Source organism: Lissotriton helveticus, chromosome 6 (genome assembly GCF_964261635.1).
Source record: "Lissotriton helveticus chromosome 6, aLisHel1.1, whole genome shotgun sequence".
Classification (NCBI taxonomy): domain Eukaryota; kingdom Metazoa; phylum Chordata; class Amphibia; order Caudata; family Salamandridae; genus Lissotriton; species Lissotriton helveticus.
In genome coordinates, this window is record NC_136067.1 from 1,357,108,426 (window position 1) to 1,357,126,483 (window position 18,058).

The 18,058-nt window shown below is 47.4% G+C and overlaps 1 protein-coding gene across 1 annotated transcript in view; it reads left to right on the forward strand.

The window, feature by feature from the left end:
* The window catches only part of FSAF1 (40S small subunit processome assembly factor 1), a 201,014-nt gene that overhangs the window by 176,034 nt on the left and 6,922 nt on the right, over positions 1 to 18,058 (forward strand). Inside the window, exon 6 of the mRNA XM_078649087.1 lies at positions 9,113 to 9,159. Coding sequence (XP_078505213.1) covers positions 9,113 to 9,159 — 47 coding nt within the window. The remainder of the gene's footprint in view (positions 1 to 9,112; positions 9,160 to 18,058) is intronic.

An 18,058-nucleotide genomic window follows, 5' to 3' on the forward strand; every position in this document is an offset into this window, starting at 1 on the left:
GGCCGTTCTGTTGAACCAGCTGGGATTGCACATAAACATGTCCAAGTCTGTCCCGACTCCTGTCCAGTGCCTACAGTACTTGGGAGCCTCCATCAATACGTTGCAGCAAGCATGTCTCCTTCGGAGGAGTAACACTTATCGATCCTTCGGAAGGCTCAGGCTCTCATGGCTGTTCCATCTCTGACAGTGAGGACGGTGTCGTTTCTACTGGGGTCGATGGCCTCTTGCATCTTCCTCACACCACGTGCACGGCTCCACATGAGGCCGCTGCAGGAATGTCTGGAGGACCAGTGGGATCAGAGGCGAGGGAGCTGGGACGACGGGATCAGGCTGTCCCTTCACGCCCTACAGTCCCTGAAATGGTGGTGTTCAGCGTAGAACATCCTCAAGGGGGTTCCATTCCACAAGAACATTCCAAGTCAGACTATCGTCACAGATGCGTCTCTCCTCTGCTAGGGAGCGCATTCAGACCAGCTACAGATTCAGGGAACATGGTCCCCAGCGGAATCCACGTACCACATCAACTTCCTGGAACTCAGAGCGATTCACTTGGCCCTGAAGGCTTTTCATCCGTCCTTCCAGACCAACTCCTTGCTTGTGCAGACGGACAATACGACCACAATGTATAATCTCAACAAGCAGTGGGGCTCAAGATCGCGCACTCTGTCACTGGAAGCGCAGGCGATCTGGCACTGGCTGCTAGCCAGAGGACTGACGATAACGGCCACTCATCTGCCAGGTGTGCAGAATGCTCAGACGGACGCCCTCGGCAGGCTCGTGCAAGAAAACCACGAATGGGTTCTGAACGACTAGGTTCTAGAAGGAGGTGCGGCACTCCAGACGTAGATCTGTTCGCCACCGCCGAAAACAGAAAATGCCGAGACTTTACCTCCAGGTATTACCAACTGGGGACTCTGGGGAATGCGCTATGGATCAGCTGGTCGAACAGCTTTCTGTACGCTTTTCCACCCATTCCCCTGATTCCGGCGGTACTCATCAAGCTGTCCCGGTCCAGAGCACGGATGATCCTCATTGCTCCGGAGTGGCCTCGACAGTGGTGGTTCACGGATCTGCTGCACCGGTCTCTTCAGCCTCACATGCGACTGCCGTGTCGGCCGGACCTTCTCACGAAGTTCGGGGGGCAGATGGTGCACCCCAACCTCTCATCGTTGAGTTTGGCAGCATGGCTCCTGAGATAGTGCAATATGGACACCTTAATCTGCCTGAGGATTGCATTCTCAAGGAGGCTAAGCGGCCTTCCACTAGGACGTCTTATGCCTACAAGTGGAAGAGGTTCTGTACGTCCAAGAACTATGATCCGACGACCTGCAAGGAAGATGTGGCCCTTCCATATCTCTTGCATTTGGCTCAGTCTGGCCTTAATTTTCAATCTATTAAAGTCCACCTCGCAGCGTTAACTGCGTACAGGAAATGTCCTTCACAGACTTCCTTCTTCCAGGTCCCTGTGATTAAGAATTTTTTGGAAGGATTGAAGAACGTGTTTCCTTCTGTTCGGAGTCCTTCGCCTTCCTGGGAATTGAATGTAGTGCTGTCCAGATTAATGAAGGATCCTTTTGAACCCATTCATAAGGCCTCACTGCAGCACTTATTGTGGAAGGCGGCTTTCCTTGTGGCCATTACATCGGCGCGAAGGGTGAGTGAGATTCAGGCATTATGTTGTCAATAACCTTATACTGTTTTTCATGCTGCTAAGGTTGTGATGTGTGCTTACCCTAAGTTCCTTTCTAAGGTGATCTCTGATTTTCATGTTAATCAGACTATAACTTTACCTACGTTTTTCCAGAATCCTTCCACTCGAGCGGAAAGATCTATTCATTCAGACGCCGGGGATGCCTGGTTTCACCTTGGAGATACCCAGAAAGGGACCATCTCACAGGGAAAACCAGGACGGGTTCCCCAGCGGTCTTCAGCGCCAGGATACTCCATGGAGTCGCAGTGCGCTTTACAAGTACACCCACATTTACATTCATTCCCTGGATGTGAGAAGGGTGTTGAAATTCTATCTGGATAAGACCAAGGACATTCGTAGGTCAGACCAACTGTTTGTCAACTATGGGTCGGTCAGGACTGGTCTTGCTACCTCGAAACAGTCCATCTCTAGGTGGATTCTGTCCTGTATCCTGCCGCCGATTTCCCTCTTTATTTGTGGTAAACTCATGTCTCTATTTTATTTCTCTAATTTGGGACTGGGACGGACGGCTGTGCGACTTCTGGGATTTTTATTCGGGTGTCATCAAGGAAGATGACAAAATGAAAGTTTTGAAAATTTTAAATGTTCCTCGATAGCGCCTTTTTAACCGTGTTTTTCTGCATTTAGCCTACAGTATATAAATTGTGCCTGTTATTAAAGCATGTGTAAATGAATGTGTGACGGGACAGCACCGAACATTGATGTGTAGTCAAGCTACAGTGTCCATCTAGGTATGATTGGTTGTGGCGGATAATTAAAGCACATTTATTGCAAGGACAACGTTTGTAAAAAGAATAAATACATGGAATTAGACCACACATGCAGAATAATGAATTGTATGTGTAGAAAGGAACATAAGACATTGGCAATAATCCTGAAACAAGCATTTGCATAGCCAATAGGTCTCGCTTTTGGGACCTCATAAGTATTTAGTTATGCAGCACAATATCCTTGGTGCAACAACATCAACTGTTGCACGGCTAAACACTTATAAGGTCCCAAAGGCGAGACCTATTGGCTATGCCAATGCTTGTTCTGTCCTTTCTCCAGTTCTGGTGTGATCTGAGGTTCAGGGTGCTCATGGTGAAGTCGTAGGGCATGGTGAAAACCTTTGACATGGTCAGGTTTTGAGGCAGGTGGACGAATTGCTAGAAGGTAGTGGGATGGGGATTGATGGAGGTATGAGGGTTGGTGGAGGTATTGAAGCAGGGGTTCTGCAAAAACGTGGCCTGAGGAGCCACTAGAAGTGTCAGGACCTCTCTGTTGTACAGACATGGCAGAAAGGATGTATTCCAGGGTGCCAGTTGTAATCTACAGTTGTTTACTGACACCCTGGATTGAATCCAACAACACTGTCTTCCCCACATAGAGACTCCTAAGAATCTGAGTGGCTCTTTTGACACCAGTGTTGAGATTCAAACATAGGAAAAGGGAAGAGGGTCAAGGAGACCCAAGTCAGTCTTCGGAGTGTGTACTGGCTTGGTGTCGGAAGACAGGAGTGAGGGTCGTGCTGCTGGTTGTAGTGGGAGTGGCGAACATATGTGTCTGTGCGGAGTCCAACATTTCAGCTATCACACTAAGGCCCATATTTATCATTCTTTCAAACAGTGCAACGTAGCAAGACAGATTGCTGTGCTGCGCTTTGTGAGGGCAGGGGTGCACCACATCTATCAAGATATGGCTTATTCCTGTCCTCTGCCTGCACTGGTGCACAATAAGAAGCCTAGTGTCAACGCAGGGACCCTTGCGACATGGAGTAATGATGTTAGCTTTACAGACACGATTGTTTTTTGCAGTAAGAGTCACCTCCCTGCACCAAAGAAATCCTTAGAGGCATATTCCTCGTTCTAAGTGTGCTGCAGAATGCCGCATACTTAGAAGTGGAAGACAGATGAGAAATTAAAATATTTTCCATGTTGCGCCTTTGGTGGGAAGGCCTACAGGATTACTCACCTTTTTAAAATTCCACTGCTATGTGTTAATCTCACCCTTGGCCTACATCAGGTTAATGTTGAGTCCTGCGTAGCCCAATAGTTGTGACTCTGCGCTGGATGTATGCGTGCTTTGGAATAGTACAGTATAGAGGTAAAGCAGTACGTACTGTGTTGTACATGTGAAATTAGTTCATGTGCTGAGTATATGTATTGTTGTGAGAAATACATTACATCAAAACGCACAAGATGATGGACGGAATGATGCACAACGGCAAAATATTCACCCCAGTCACAGATCTGGGTTCAATTCATCGTTATTTTGCTCACCAAGCCACCCCAGTTCAGACATGGCCATATGCAAATCAGTCTTGACCCTGTGCCTCATGGGAACAGTCCTGCCCGAACTTCCAAGCCATGTCTTCCCTGGACCGGAATCGAGCATCCTAGGACCGGTTTCTGGCTATCAGCGGTCTTCAGCCAGTATAGCTTGACTCCAGTGGCGTAGTGAGCACGGGACCCACGTCTGGGCATACCCTTCCCACATAGGGTGAACAGCAAAACACACAAGATGATGGACGGAATGTTGCACAATGGCAAAACATTCACCCCCAGTCACAGATCTGGGTTTAATCCATCGTTGTTTATCTCACCAAGCCACCCCAGTTCAGACCTGGCCATATGCAAATCAGTCTTGACCCTGTGCCTCATGGGAACAGTCCAACCGAACTGTCAAGCCATGTCTTCCCTGGACCAGAATCAAGCTTCCTAGGACCGGTTTCTGGCTATCAGCCGTCTTCAGCCAGGATAGCTTGACTCCAGTGGCGTAGTGAGCACGGGACCCACGTCTGGGCATACCCTTCCCACATAGGGTAAACAGCAAAGCACACAAGATGATGGACGGAATACATTACATGCAAGATGTAGTGCTGTGCTGTGCGAGCGCAATAAAAGCGTGCTCGGTTTGTGTGCTTGTGGAAAGTACAATACATGAAGGGTACAGTGGTGTGCAGCACGCACACAGTGAGTATGTGTGTGCTGGTAATGAGTGTGGGTTTCCAAATTACACACCCCGGTACAACACAGAAAAGCAACAGTACTGAGCAGTGTGCATGGACTGAATGTGAATGCTGAATGTATTTATGTCTGTAGTGGTAACAGTACTGAAGAGTATGTGTCCTGTAAAAGTACCTTGAGTGCAAGTATACCTGCAATTGTACATTACATGGACGACCATGGCTTCCATTTTGGGTAGTCCAGGCCTACCTGGTAAAGACATGAGGAGCAGAGGAATCCCGCAGCCAGATTTGTATTTTGCTTTATTCCTGTGAGCTGGGTGGGACACACAATGGAGGAAGAGACTACCCCGTGCACTTCAAAAGGCAGCTCTTTGATTCAGTAATAGAACAAAGGAAGGGGCCTGGGCACACCTCAGGAAGGAGAAGGGGCTGATAAAGGAATAATAAAGAGTAGGGATGGGAGCCCAGGATTCACCTTTTGATGCCATAAGACTCTGGTTGATATCCAGCTGTGAAATGTGGTCACTGCCATGGCCTGTGTTGTGAAACAATCCGCTTCGAAGTCTTCCCTGCTGTGACAGACAGCCTTTCAAGAGGAAAGAAGAAAACAAAACTTGTACACTTCAAAAGAAGCAGAACCCCAACATAAAACTTCAAAGACCCAGACCCTAAATCACATTTGGTGTCTGGAAATGAACTATAAGAAGGGGAGGTTGAGACTCCAAAATTGGTCATCTGCTAAGCAGATTTGTGACTGGGACTGGGGGCAAAGGCATGTTAGTCCTCCTGATGGGTGAGGGGGATATCATCCAGGAAAACTATGTTCACCTCCCCTGGAACCTGAAGAACAGCGACTGCCTGCTTGTGTGCCCCGTGAGGAAGAGGAGAGGGTTGGAGAGAGCAAGGTCCAGTGGGGACCCTACTGGGGGGATTCCCTGAGCAAGGTATGAGGAAATGGCACTGATCGGGTAACTACACATGTGCAGGACCAATCCAGCGACCTCTGTATGCCAGGAGAGGTCCACATGACCTGAGCCGTGTAGAGAGTGCCATAGAGGAAGAGCCGGGCCCGCACCACCTCAATGTGGTAACCCAGTGAACCAGAGTGCTGCACCATTGAATTTATTCTTGCCAGAGAGTTAAGACTTGTGTCCGCCTTGGTCGGCAACCCTGTATTCAAGGGGGCGGACGCCATGGTGTTGGTGATCGCACTGTAAGAGTCTGTGCGAAGGCCAGAAAGTACAGTGGCAACCATGTTTGCCAGAGTGTCTGCCGATACAAACATTGCCAGAAGTTTGGGCCATTGACTGGAAAGAAAATTGCAGCTAGGACCGGAGGCTCAAGCCTGCACACCAAGACCTGCCCCTGACTGATCCTCCTAATAACTGTGAAGGATGCCCCAGGAAATATCGCACCCTCACTGGGCTCTGTCTGGAGCTGGAAGATCGAATCCTCCCTTCCCCACCCCGCTTTGTTCGGAAGAGTGACTTATCTCATCTTCGCGGATTCGGAGTGATGCAGCGCTACTCTGGAAATAATTCTTAAAACCTCATCACCTCTCCCTGAAATACTGAGTCACACATTTATTCGTCAGTGGGGCCCATAACACTGTGAATCGCTCAAACACTTCCACCCTATTTCATGGATCGGTGAGATTCCAAGGAGAGCTGCTGGATCATAGCGGAGTGTCTAAATTAAAAATAAATATTTATACTATTTACACCTGCAGTTTAAATTGTTTTACCGTGGTTTTATCAACAATAACATTTATTCAGACACACCAACATTGTTTGTCGACGAATCTACTAGTAAAAATTAGGCTGAGGAAAATACAAGACCAGGTTAATTCTCCATTTATCTAATTTCTATTTTATGAAGATTTTAGCATATCTGACATTTATTCATTTTGCTTTAATTATTTTTTTTAGAAATATACTTAAGAAAGAAAATAATTTTTGCTCAAACATTTATATTCATTTTAATTTTAAATTCAGAAAGAAAAACATATTATTATAGGACACAAATATTAGCAAAGAACAGGATAGTTCCCAAAGTTAATTTTCCCTACTCTATCTAGCTATTAGCCTGAACTAAAGACTCCGTACTCATTCAAAAGGGGAATAATAAAGTTCATAAGTTCTTACGCCTCAGGAAATCAGCATTCCGACAGCATCTCAGGAAGAAATCGAAAAGAGAGGTTTTTCTTAAGTCCAGTCATGTTCTTTTATACCCTTTTTCACTAACTTAATCTATCTGCAAAGTAACTATCAGTATCATTTCCAATTTTGATTGGTCAAATCCGAGGGTGGATGAACATCACCTCATCATTCTATTATTTGGTTTACGCAGCATCCTCGGAAATTAAAGGGTCTTTTGTTTTTAGAATGTCCGGCTCAGTCACGTCCTCAAATTGCAATATTCATTATAGTTCTCACGATTCACAATACAGATGTCCATGTTTATTGGCAGTCATCTGGACTTTCAGGATATGCTGTCCTTGAACCATTCTCGCTCAGGCACAGGCAGCTCACATTCAGTCTCGGGTCTGGCCGCACATGCGTAGTATCTTTCACTTTCGTAGTTATCGAAAACCTCCATTTTTAGATAGGCCTCACGGGCCAGAATGGGAACTATCATAGAAACAAACACAAACAAATGTTAATTATTGAATTATAGCCCTTCTGTTTACCTCCCCCCATACTAAGGTTTCCCTGTTAGTTGTCACCTAGCAAATAAGCAACACATATGCATGATATGCTCACCTGTCTTCATGTTCTTGCCACCAATACACAAACAGAAAGCACATTTATGCCGCTTTTTGTTAATCATAGCCTTTGCATTAATGTAATACGTGACAACATCACTTTATTTAGTTAATTATAAAGTGCAACACAAGCAAATTAGTTTCCCACATGTACTTGTGTGCATTCTATTCTAAGTTGATTAGTTTTCCAAAGCACACGATTAGTTCATATTACTGTTATGAGAAAGTGACTTTACGAGGGGTATACAAATTTTTGTTTTTCCACCTCGCTCCATCAGGAGCAGCTCTGATTGCTGGAAAAAGCCAGTAGTGCTGATCAAGGGAGGGAGCCTGCGTCTGCTGGATGCTACTGCCTACAGCACAAGTTGCCTGGCTTCTAGGATCAGGACTTGGAAGCGCATGCAGAGAGGGCACTTGCTGCATTGCTGAATGCTTCCATACTTCAGGAGTAGGCAAGACTTGAACTGCGCTTGTGAGGCCCTGGGGAACCAGCTGCTGATGGTGCTGCAGCACTACAGACACTTTTGACTAATTCCTAAAGAGTCAACTGGAAACTCTTGAGTGTGGCCTACTAGTGAACATTCCCTGGATGCGGCTACCAACCATGGTACAATTAACAGTTTGGGAAAGGGATTTTGCCTCACAAACATCAGAACCCCAACCTCAAGGGGATTGTGTTATTGCGTATAATGGTTGCTCTTCCTTTGAATGTGTAGACTTGGAAATAAAATACTTATTTTTATTATAAAAGTGATTATTTGACTGGACATTGATTTATTGATCGTTCTGTGTGCACTATGAGTTAAGAGTCGTGTTTACCGACCCTCCTCTTTATGGGAGTCTTTGACTTCTCGTTCACAGCTACCACTGACAGTCAAGTGCAGAAGGGGTACTTGACTCAGTTGCTCAGGATCCATAGTAGGTTGGGCCTTGGGACATTGGTAGTAAAAGGACTCAACCACCACGGTTGGGCCCCATAACCCCTGCGTGCACCACGGCCCTCAGAAAGGGGTTCTGACAATAAGCGAACACTGATTAATTGAAAGTTATGTTGTTGGCCATTAAAACACTGGGTCTGATTCATATATTGTTGGATGGGATACTCAGTCACACATGTGACAGATAACCTATCTGTCATGTTACAATTGCTGTAGGCGTTAAGCTGCTTGTATTAAGGCGGAAGGGATATCGCACACATTTGTGATAGAGTATATTTTCCATCAAACACGAAAGAAGACCCTAAGTACCAAACTCTTGTGGCACACAATTGGATTGGCTTTTTGAAATATTAGATGTGAAACTGTACTTTGTACTCAGGACATGTTACCATCACCCATAACAAATGTATGCACAGTGAACAAAGCGTGATTGTCAGCTTATCATGAATGGCCATGTACAGCATTAATGCAACAGCAACATACAGTTCACACACTTGCTTTTCTACTGAAAAGACCTTCACAGGTGAATCGGGGCAATCTTTGGGGGGACGGGGTGTCCCTGCCATTGGTCCTCCCAACTTTTTCTGCGGTGGATGATGTGTCGCCTATTGACCTCCTGAAGGTTCATACTCCTGGAAATGGCCCACGTTGGTGCTACGGCTGATAGTATCTTTAATGGCCATTGCAAATTTTGTATTGCATTAACACTGTTGCTTTTTTAAAAATCCTAACCTTGTATTTCATTTCAGGAAATCAATCCCACAAAAAGAAAAAGAAAACGCGGCTCGGAAGAAAGGTTAGTCTTATTCTATAAAAAATACAGCTATTGTACATTTTAGCGGTGTGTTACTATTGTGTGTGTTTAAGTGTACTTCCTTATCAAGAACAGTAGAATTTCAAGTCATCCATGTATCTACATTGTGTGATCCTTATTACTGAAAGTGTCCCCACAATTCCTTACAATTAACCTCAGCGGTTGTCTTGAGGCACCTTCTACAAGTGTGGGTGCATTAAATTCTGTGCATTTCTTTTACGTGTTGTGGTTGAATGTGTTTGCTGCATGTAGTTATGCTTTTGGTGGCATAATACAGGAGTATAACTGTGCTGTGCATTAAATGTGCTGGTTTTGTACCCTGGGTTCCTGTGTGCCTGCACTTGTACATTACATGGAGGACCTTGGGTTCTATTTTGGGAAGCCCAGACCTGTCTAGTGGAAATCATGAGGAATCTCCCAGACAGATTAGCGTATTGCTGCATTCCTGTAAGCTGGGGGGACAAGCACTGCAAAATGGGAGAGCCAGTCTCTCTGTGCATTTGAAAGGGCTCTTTGATTCAATGATAGAGCACAAGGAACAGGCCTGCACACATTGCAGGAAGAGAGAGATGGGGCTGATAAAGGATTCATAAAGAGTAGGGCTGGGAGCCCAGGATTAACCTTTTGATGCACATATCACTGTGGCTGACATCCAGGTGTGAACTCTAACCCACAACAAGATTCATGGGAGTGACCAGTCCACTTTGGAGTTCTGCCTGCGGTGACAGACATCCTTCAGGAAGAAGAAGAAAGGGGAAAGTTGTCAATTTCAAAAAAGCAGAACCCCAACATTAAACTTCAAAGACATGGCTATTAAATTACACTTTGTGTCTGGAAAAGGACCATAAGTAGGGGAGTTTACTCCCAAACTGCTGAGCAGCCTGATGGGCTGTGTGGGGAGAGGAACCTTTGCAAAACTTCTGCCTGTGACCAGGAATGGGACCCAAGCCTGTAGTCTCCCTGTTGGGTGAGGGGGCATCACCCTAGAAACCCAAGACCACCTTCCCTGGAGTCTGGAGCACCAGCACCTGCCTGCTCATCAAGACCAGTCTGCCCTATGAGGAGGAGGAGGAGAGAGTTGGAAAGAGCAAGGTGCAGGGGTGGGGGGGTGGTCGGAGGGGTGGGAGGGGGTGGTCGCCTATCGTGAGGACTCCCTGTGCAAGGTGTGAGGAATCCGCTCATGCACAGATCTGGTTGTAGCCCGTGTGCTGGATTATTTTGATACAAATGATGGATGGAGCGCTTGAGCAAATCAAACACTCACCCCCAGTCAACTGATCTGGGTTTAATCCATCACCATTCTTTAGCTCACTCTGCCACCCCAGTTCAGACATGGCCATTTGCAAATCAATCTGACCCTGTGCCTCATGAGAGAAACGGCCTCGGCTAACCTTCGAGTTGCGCAAGGGCGGTAAGTCTTCGCAGACTGCGGCCTCCGACTCGGAGCTGGAATCGACAGCCCAGGCCCCCACAGCGCTGGAAAAGACATTGTCTGCTATACGGGTCAGCCTGCAGGCCATGATGGCTCGATTGAGTCCCTTAACGGCAGAATGGACCATTTCTCTGCAAAACTGGACAAACACGCGGCGCGGATTGGAGAGGCAGAGCAGCGTATATCGAATGCCGAAGATGGCCTCCAGCAAGTTGCTGCGAAAACTACTGACATCACAAAACTCTTGGCTGTCATCCAGGCGAAGAATGAGGACATTGAAGCGCGCTCTCGGTGCAACAACATGCGCATTTTGGGCCTGCCGGAGTCTACCAATGTTGGGCGCCTGGAAGACTATGTGGAGTCTCTATTGCGGGATATCTGTGGCGCTGACAACCTTTCGGCAATGTTTGAGCGCGCACATAGATCCCTTGTGGAGCGCCCACCACCTGGTGCCGCCCCCAAGACCAATCATCACCAGATTACTGAATATCAGAAACCGAAACACCGTGTTGCGTATCACCCGCCAGAAGGGCACAATAAACTACCAGGGAAATGTGTTATCAATTTATCCAGATTTTACAGCTGCAGTGCAGGCGGCACGTAAGGAGTTTCAGGGAGTTAAGAAACTGCTCATGAAGGAACAGGTTTCATATTCCATGCTCTATCCGGCGCGGCTGCGCATAGGCGAGACTGAAAACGGCAAGATCTTCACGAGTTCGAAGCAGGCAATGGAATACGCAAGATCCCTCCGCCGCCGGCGGGACTCTCCGGCCCCTACATCAGACATTGACGAATGAGTAGTAACAGAGTTGCATTGCATGTCTGCTTTGATGTATGATGCGGAATGTAATGGTAGCACACTGCGTATTCGGGAGGGAGAACCCTAGGTTTGCTGTTTCATATTGAATTCATGTATTTTCGTGCTTCACTGCTAGGTGAGAGTGGGTTAGTGTCTCTGTCATTCACAGAGCTAGTTGTGCTCCTTATCTCTGATGGGCTATGCCTCATGTGCCTACTGTTGTAGACGCGGAATCTCGCGTCCAGTGTCTTCCGTCATGCCCTCACCCACAGGCTCAGCAAGATGGCTATTGAGTAGGAGACCATTACGTCTCATCGGCAGCCCCCTCCCTACTCGATCTGGGAGTGGACTTTGCCCCTATGTCCCCCAATGGGTATACCCCACTGGTAAGGTTGCATCACCTTGTTTCTGTTGGGATTGTTTATATTGGAGGGAATTGTCCCTGGCAAACTGGGGTTGCTAAAGTGGGTGGGGGAGGGGACGGGAGTTGTAGGTACTGTGATCAGATTCCAAGTCGTAAATATGGTGACTGTCGCTATTTGTGCATACTGTCTGCAATCCAACATTCGGGGGAGCAGTTAGCCTTCCTGCATAGATAATGGGGGCAATGTATAAATGCATAACTTGGAATATCCGTGGTCTGAACAACCCAAAAAAATCCGACAAGTGTTAGCACATCTAGATACATAAGCTGTGCAGATCGCTTTTTTACAGGAGACACACCTGAGCAAACAAGCAGAAGTCAGGGTAGCACATAGATGGGCGTCTTTCCGATTGGCCTCCTCGTACTCTACCTATTCCAGAGGCGTACTTATCCTCATTTAAAAAGGGAGTACCATTTCAGCCTATACATACCTGTATGGATACTGAGGGCCGGTGGGCCATGGTACAAGGCAAGCTGGGAATGGCATTAGTGACATTAGTAAACATGTATGGTCCTGTGGTGGATGACCCAACACCTTTTTTATGAATGTTCAATGTTTTGCGTGCATGGCCTGAATCCGCGGTCCTGTGGGGAGGCGACCTAAACACCCATCTTAACCCACAAGTGGACAAATCCAACCCATCAGGCGCACGCACGATTAAGGTTGCCCAGTGTATCAGGGATGCCATGGCGGAAATGGGTTTGATTGACATTTGGCGCTTGCGCAATAAGGGGACACTGGAGGATACACATATCACCCTTGCATTTAATAGTCGGTCTCGACTAGACTACTGGCTGCTGAACGAAGAATCTAATGGGTGGGTAGAAAAGGTTCATACGATCCCGCGAACATGATCTGATCACAACCCCGTTGTCCTTACCATCAGCATTCCCATAAATACCCATCACCCTTTCACGTGGCGTTTCAGGGCTAAGGCATTACTTGTACAATACTATGACTTGAATGTGGGTTAGGTGGACAGTCAGGCCATATTGTGGAAAGCATTTAAAGTGACAATACGGGGTGTGTGCATAGGTCCCACAGCGGGGATCCGAAAGGACATTAGAGGTGAACTGTCCAAAATGGAACGGGCTCTGGAGGAGCTTGAGAGACAATATCTGCATTCACCATCTTCAGACGCGATGGCGCGCATTCATGATTTACTAGCGGAATACAACGAACTAGCTGACCCTGAGGTGAGGTATAGAAATAGATGGCGTGTGGCCCGAGCTTATGGGGAGGGGGGGCGGCCAGGTAGAAATCTAGCTGAAAAGTTGCGTTCTAGAACTGACAATCCCTTAATTGACCACATTATTGACACTCACGGGACTGCGCACTACACTCCACACGCTATGGTGGGTCAATTTCAGCAGTTTTACTCATCTACGTATGCCACACGAGGCAGGATGGACGATGAAGCAATGGATGAATACCTAGGAGATTCGGCCTGTGCGTGGCTTTTGGATGCCCACAGAGCCAGCCCATAGATGAAACTGACGTTAGGGAGGCTATTCTTTCTCTCCCTAATAATAAGGCCCCGGGCCTGACGGCAGAGTTCTACAAGGCCTACGCAGATCTCCTTGTACCCCACTTATTGGAGATGTACGTCGAGGCCCATGAGGCCAGGATACTTCCTCCTTCCTTACGCCAGGCCTTGATCATCACCCTCCTTAAAGATAAATCGCCTACACGTTGTGACTCTTATCGCCCTCTTTCCTTGATAAACCTTGATGCAAAAATCCTGGCGAAGATTCTGGCTACAAAATTCCAACCTCTAATGCCTCTTCTAGTGCTCCCGGACTAATCTGGGTTTATTCCAGAATATTCCACCTCCCATAAACTGCGCACTATTTTTGCTATGTTCCACATTCTTAACCCTGACTTATCTGCTGCTGGGGTCATGTTTGATGCGGCTAAAGCATTTGACTCCATAGAGTGGAAGTATATGTTCTGCATTTTGCACAGAATGGGATTTCCTTTTATTTTGATGCGCTGGATACAGCTCTTATATACTGATGCCTCTGCGAGGGTATGCGTGGGTGGACTAACATCATAACCCTTTAATTTGGACCGCGGTACCAGACAGGGCTGTCCTTTGTCCCCCCCCTCCTTTTTAGGTCTCGCCTACGCAGTGTGCATGTGCTACATAGGAAAGAGGCCTTTTGTCATCGAAGCGCATTTTAATGCCAAAACGTGCACGCGTTCCATTGCCTTCAATGGCAACGCGTGCACGTTGGAGATTCCCTTGCGGGAGCGAGCAGGAACCATCTGTTAATAATTACAAACTGATGTTCCCTGCTGGCTCCCGCAAGGGAAACCAGCGCAAGCCCCCTCCTTGCTTCCACGCCGCGAGTCTCTGCTGCACCGCCGCGAGGCACACCCGCACGCTTGTTTCAGTTTTGTATAGCGCAAACTCGACCTGAAGGTATCGGGGCTCATTATGAGCACCAGTTGCATTACAGACTGATGCAATCATTGTTAGGCATGGGGAGATCGAGTGATTTGCCCAGAGTCACCAGCTTCAAGGTCGGCCTAGGATCAGAAGGATGCAGAAACGTCCGCTATAACATACTACTGTGCCCAGCCCTCCCCATTCTACCCTCCAGGGCGCCCAAAAGACAGCGCTCCCTTCAGTTATGTCATTCACTTCCAGGGTCATGCTCCTGTGGTATGTTGTACTCCCGGAACGCCGTACCCCTGCATGCTACATGAACTCGCATGCACAGTTCCAGCCACGCGAGCTGCCGCTGCCTCTGTCTTGCCCCAGTGCTGTTTTGGTCAAATGCCTTCAACACAACAGACCGGCCTTTGTCGTCTCCGACCACCCACAGCACACCGAGGTAAACACCGTTGTGCCAAAATTCAGGACACAGCATCTCAAAGAGACTGCACAAGGAGTTAGCATTTAGTGTACTGGGTGTAAATGGGATTTAGTGGTTACATCATTAATTGTGGAACTCGAGGCCTGGCTGGGGCTGTAACCCAGGGTTACCATCTGACTCAAACATTATAATCACGCGACACGCACTTCTCTCCGTGAAGCCCAGGTCCATTCTGTGCCGACCTGGGGGCGCTCAGTGATACGTGCACACCACGACAGTCGCTATGACCTCTAGGTGGGTCACTAAGCGGCTGACTTTGTACTGCACACTTTACCAGCAAGAGGTCTCAAGGCGCTGCTTATCATAACCCTTGGCTTCATTAGGCGCTTTATCACGTGGCACCAGCGTTCATTAATGGAACTAAGAGGAGGGTACTTAAGTAGTTCACTCAGCCCTGTCTTTCCTGTCTTTACATTCCCCTGTCGTGTTGCAATTATAACGGGAGAGAGGGGAGGGTATGTACATGCCTGTCACAGCACAGGATGTTACCACTTCCATACATTTCACGGGGCAACGTGAGATCTTCCGACCAACATAGCTGTGCATCCGATTCACGCTCTGCACTGGGAGTCTAACTATAGGGTGAGGAGACAGAAGAAAGGTGCTAGTTCGAGGCATATGAGCTGCAGATTCTACACTTTGCATTAGATCGCCACCTGGCGTTGGGCTCGGATGATCGCTTGTTGTTGTCGTCTTGGAAGAAGTCTTTGTAGTCACGAGATAGGTGACTCCTCCCTTGGACGATAGTGCGCATGGGCATCGGCTCCATCCTTAGATTATTTTTTTCCGCCACTGGGTTTGGATGCAACTTTTCCGCTCCTGTTCGAAAATCTACTCTTTGAAGACTTTGACGCGCAAAAACTTCTAAAAACAAACTTTTAACTTCAATATACATAGACTCAACCTCATCACTTCGATTCCGGTCGTCAACGCGGGTCCTTGGGCCTACCCACGTGCTGAGGCTTACTACTCATGGAAAGGACACCATTCAAAAATTGGCCTGGGTGTGGAACAAAATTTCCACACAGCAACCATCACGAGATGTGTAACCTGTGTTTATCACCTGAACACGACGAGTCGAGCTGCCCAGCTTGTGCATCCTTTCGATCCAAGAAGGCCATTTGAGATCGGAGGGCCCGTCGACGCGACATGCAAAGATCAGCTCCGGAACCGGTGGATATCTTCGACGAAGGTCCATGTGTCCCCGAGGAAGATTCCGATGATCTCCAGATCATATCTGACGCAGACGACTCCCATGACTCCATACCATCAGTTCAACGCGTGAGTACGACTGCCCCTACCATGGTCCCAATCCATAAACCAAAGGCTAAGGTCAGAAGTCCGTCTTCGGGGCCCAGTCGAGACGAGACATTGCTTCGAAAGCCCTGCCATCGAGCCCGGCTATGAAGAAAATATTAAAGCCTTCCGGTAGCTCCATACCGAGCAAAGTGCACGTGCCGATGCCACCAGCTCCCTCGGCACCGAAAGAAGTCCCAGTTCCGAAAAACACTCAGAAACCGTCGACTCCTAAAGACAACACAGCACCGAAACCAATGAAGCCTGCTTCCACCCCAAAATCTCCGGTGCCGAAACCCACAAAGCCTGCTTCCAATGCCTCCAAGCCCTCGAACAAGGCCTTCGGTGCCGAAAAGTACGCCAAAGGACTATACCACAACTCCTAAGGCTAAAGACCAGCAAAATCTAGGCCCAGAGCCGAAAAAATTGGCACCGAAAGCAATTTCTCAAGAAGAAGAGCTTTTTAGGCCGTATCCTTTACAAAAAAAGGATATACATAGATCCAGAAACAGGACATGTTTCCACCACACCACACAGGAAGAGGAAGTCCGATACAGCACCAACACCTCCAGTGCCTGTCAAGAAGAAGGACTCTGCCACATCTCCTATGCACCCTTCTTCTCCTGTATCTCCTTCCCCTGCTCTTCCTTTAAACATTTCACCTCAAAATTCTCATTCTCCACAACATACACCTCCTCAGGATGCTGATGATGATCAGTATAGCATGGGGGGAGGAAGAGACCCATATGACCCTTTTCCCTACCCAGCAGGTTCACCAGACTGAGAGTATCCAAACCCACAAGATGTGCCGATATTCCTGACCCACATACATATCCATCTAAACCTTCTCCTCCAGAAGATAATATTGGGTTTGGACACTTAATTAATAGGGCTGCCATCTACCACAATGTCACCATGCATTCAGATGAGGCAGAGGAAGATTTTGTATTATACACTTTTGAACAATCCCCAAAATCTGTGCAAATACTGCCAATGATTAAAGGAGTCATCAAGCATGCACCAGAAGTGTTTAAAGATCCTGAAAGAGCTAGAATCATAAACCCAAGGATAGAGAAAAAGTACAGAGCAGCTCCTGGGGATCCTGCCTACATTAAAGGACAGCTACCCTTAGACTCCCTAGTAGTTTCAAATGCTAGGAAGAGAGCAAATTCACAAACATCAGGTGAAGCTCCACCTCCTGATAAAGAGTCAGAAATCATAGATGCTTCAGGAAAAAGAATAGCTGCCCAAGCTAGCAATACATGGCGTATTGCTAACACACAGGCCCTCCTCGCAAGATACGACAGGGCTCACTATGATCAGCTACAGAAGCTCTCACAACATCTACCTGACCAATATAAGGCACAAGCAGATGACCTCATACAAGAAGGTAAACTTATATCAAATGCCTCCAATAAATGTGCACTAGATGACACTGCATCCAGAGCAAATAACACCAGTGTCCTCCTTAGACGCCACGCGTGGATACGCATTTCAGGATTTAAGCAAGAGGTGCAAACTACTATCTTAAATCAACCATTCAACCAACAACAATTGTTTGGTCCTGAAGTAAACACAACACTTGAAAAAATGAAAAAAGACACTGACACAGCCAAGTCTACGGGAGCTCTGCAGTCCATCCAAGCGAGAAGCTCCTTTCGTCGCTCCTTCTACAGAGGAGGCTCCAAACAAGCTGGAGGAGACAATTCAGCTTCTTTTAAAACAAATACACAAGCATCCTCTAGTAAGGGATACTTTAGAGGGGGCTACAGAGGCAATAACATTAAGGGAAGAAGTCGAGGTAATAACAACAATCGATCCTCTTCCACCAATAAACAGTGACTTCCTTTGGCTCCCCCAACAGCATACCACTACTGTAGGGGGGAGATTAACACAGTTCCTACCTGTCTGGCATTCCATCACAACAGACAAGTGGGTAAGACAAATTATCCAGTGTGGTTACTGCCTAGAGCTTATAGCTACCCCTCCACATATACCACCCAGACAGCGTCCAATGTCTACAGAACATCTAACGCTGCTCCAACAA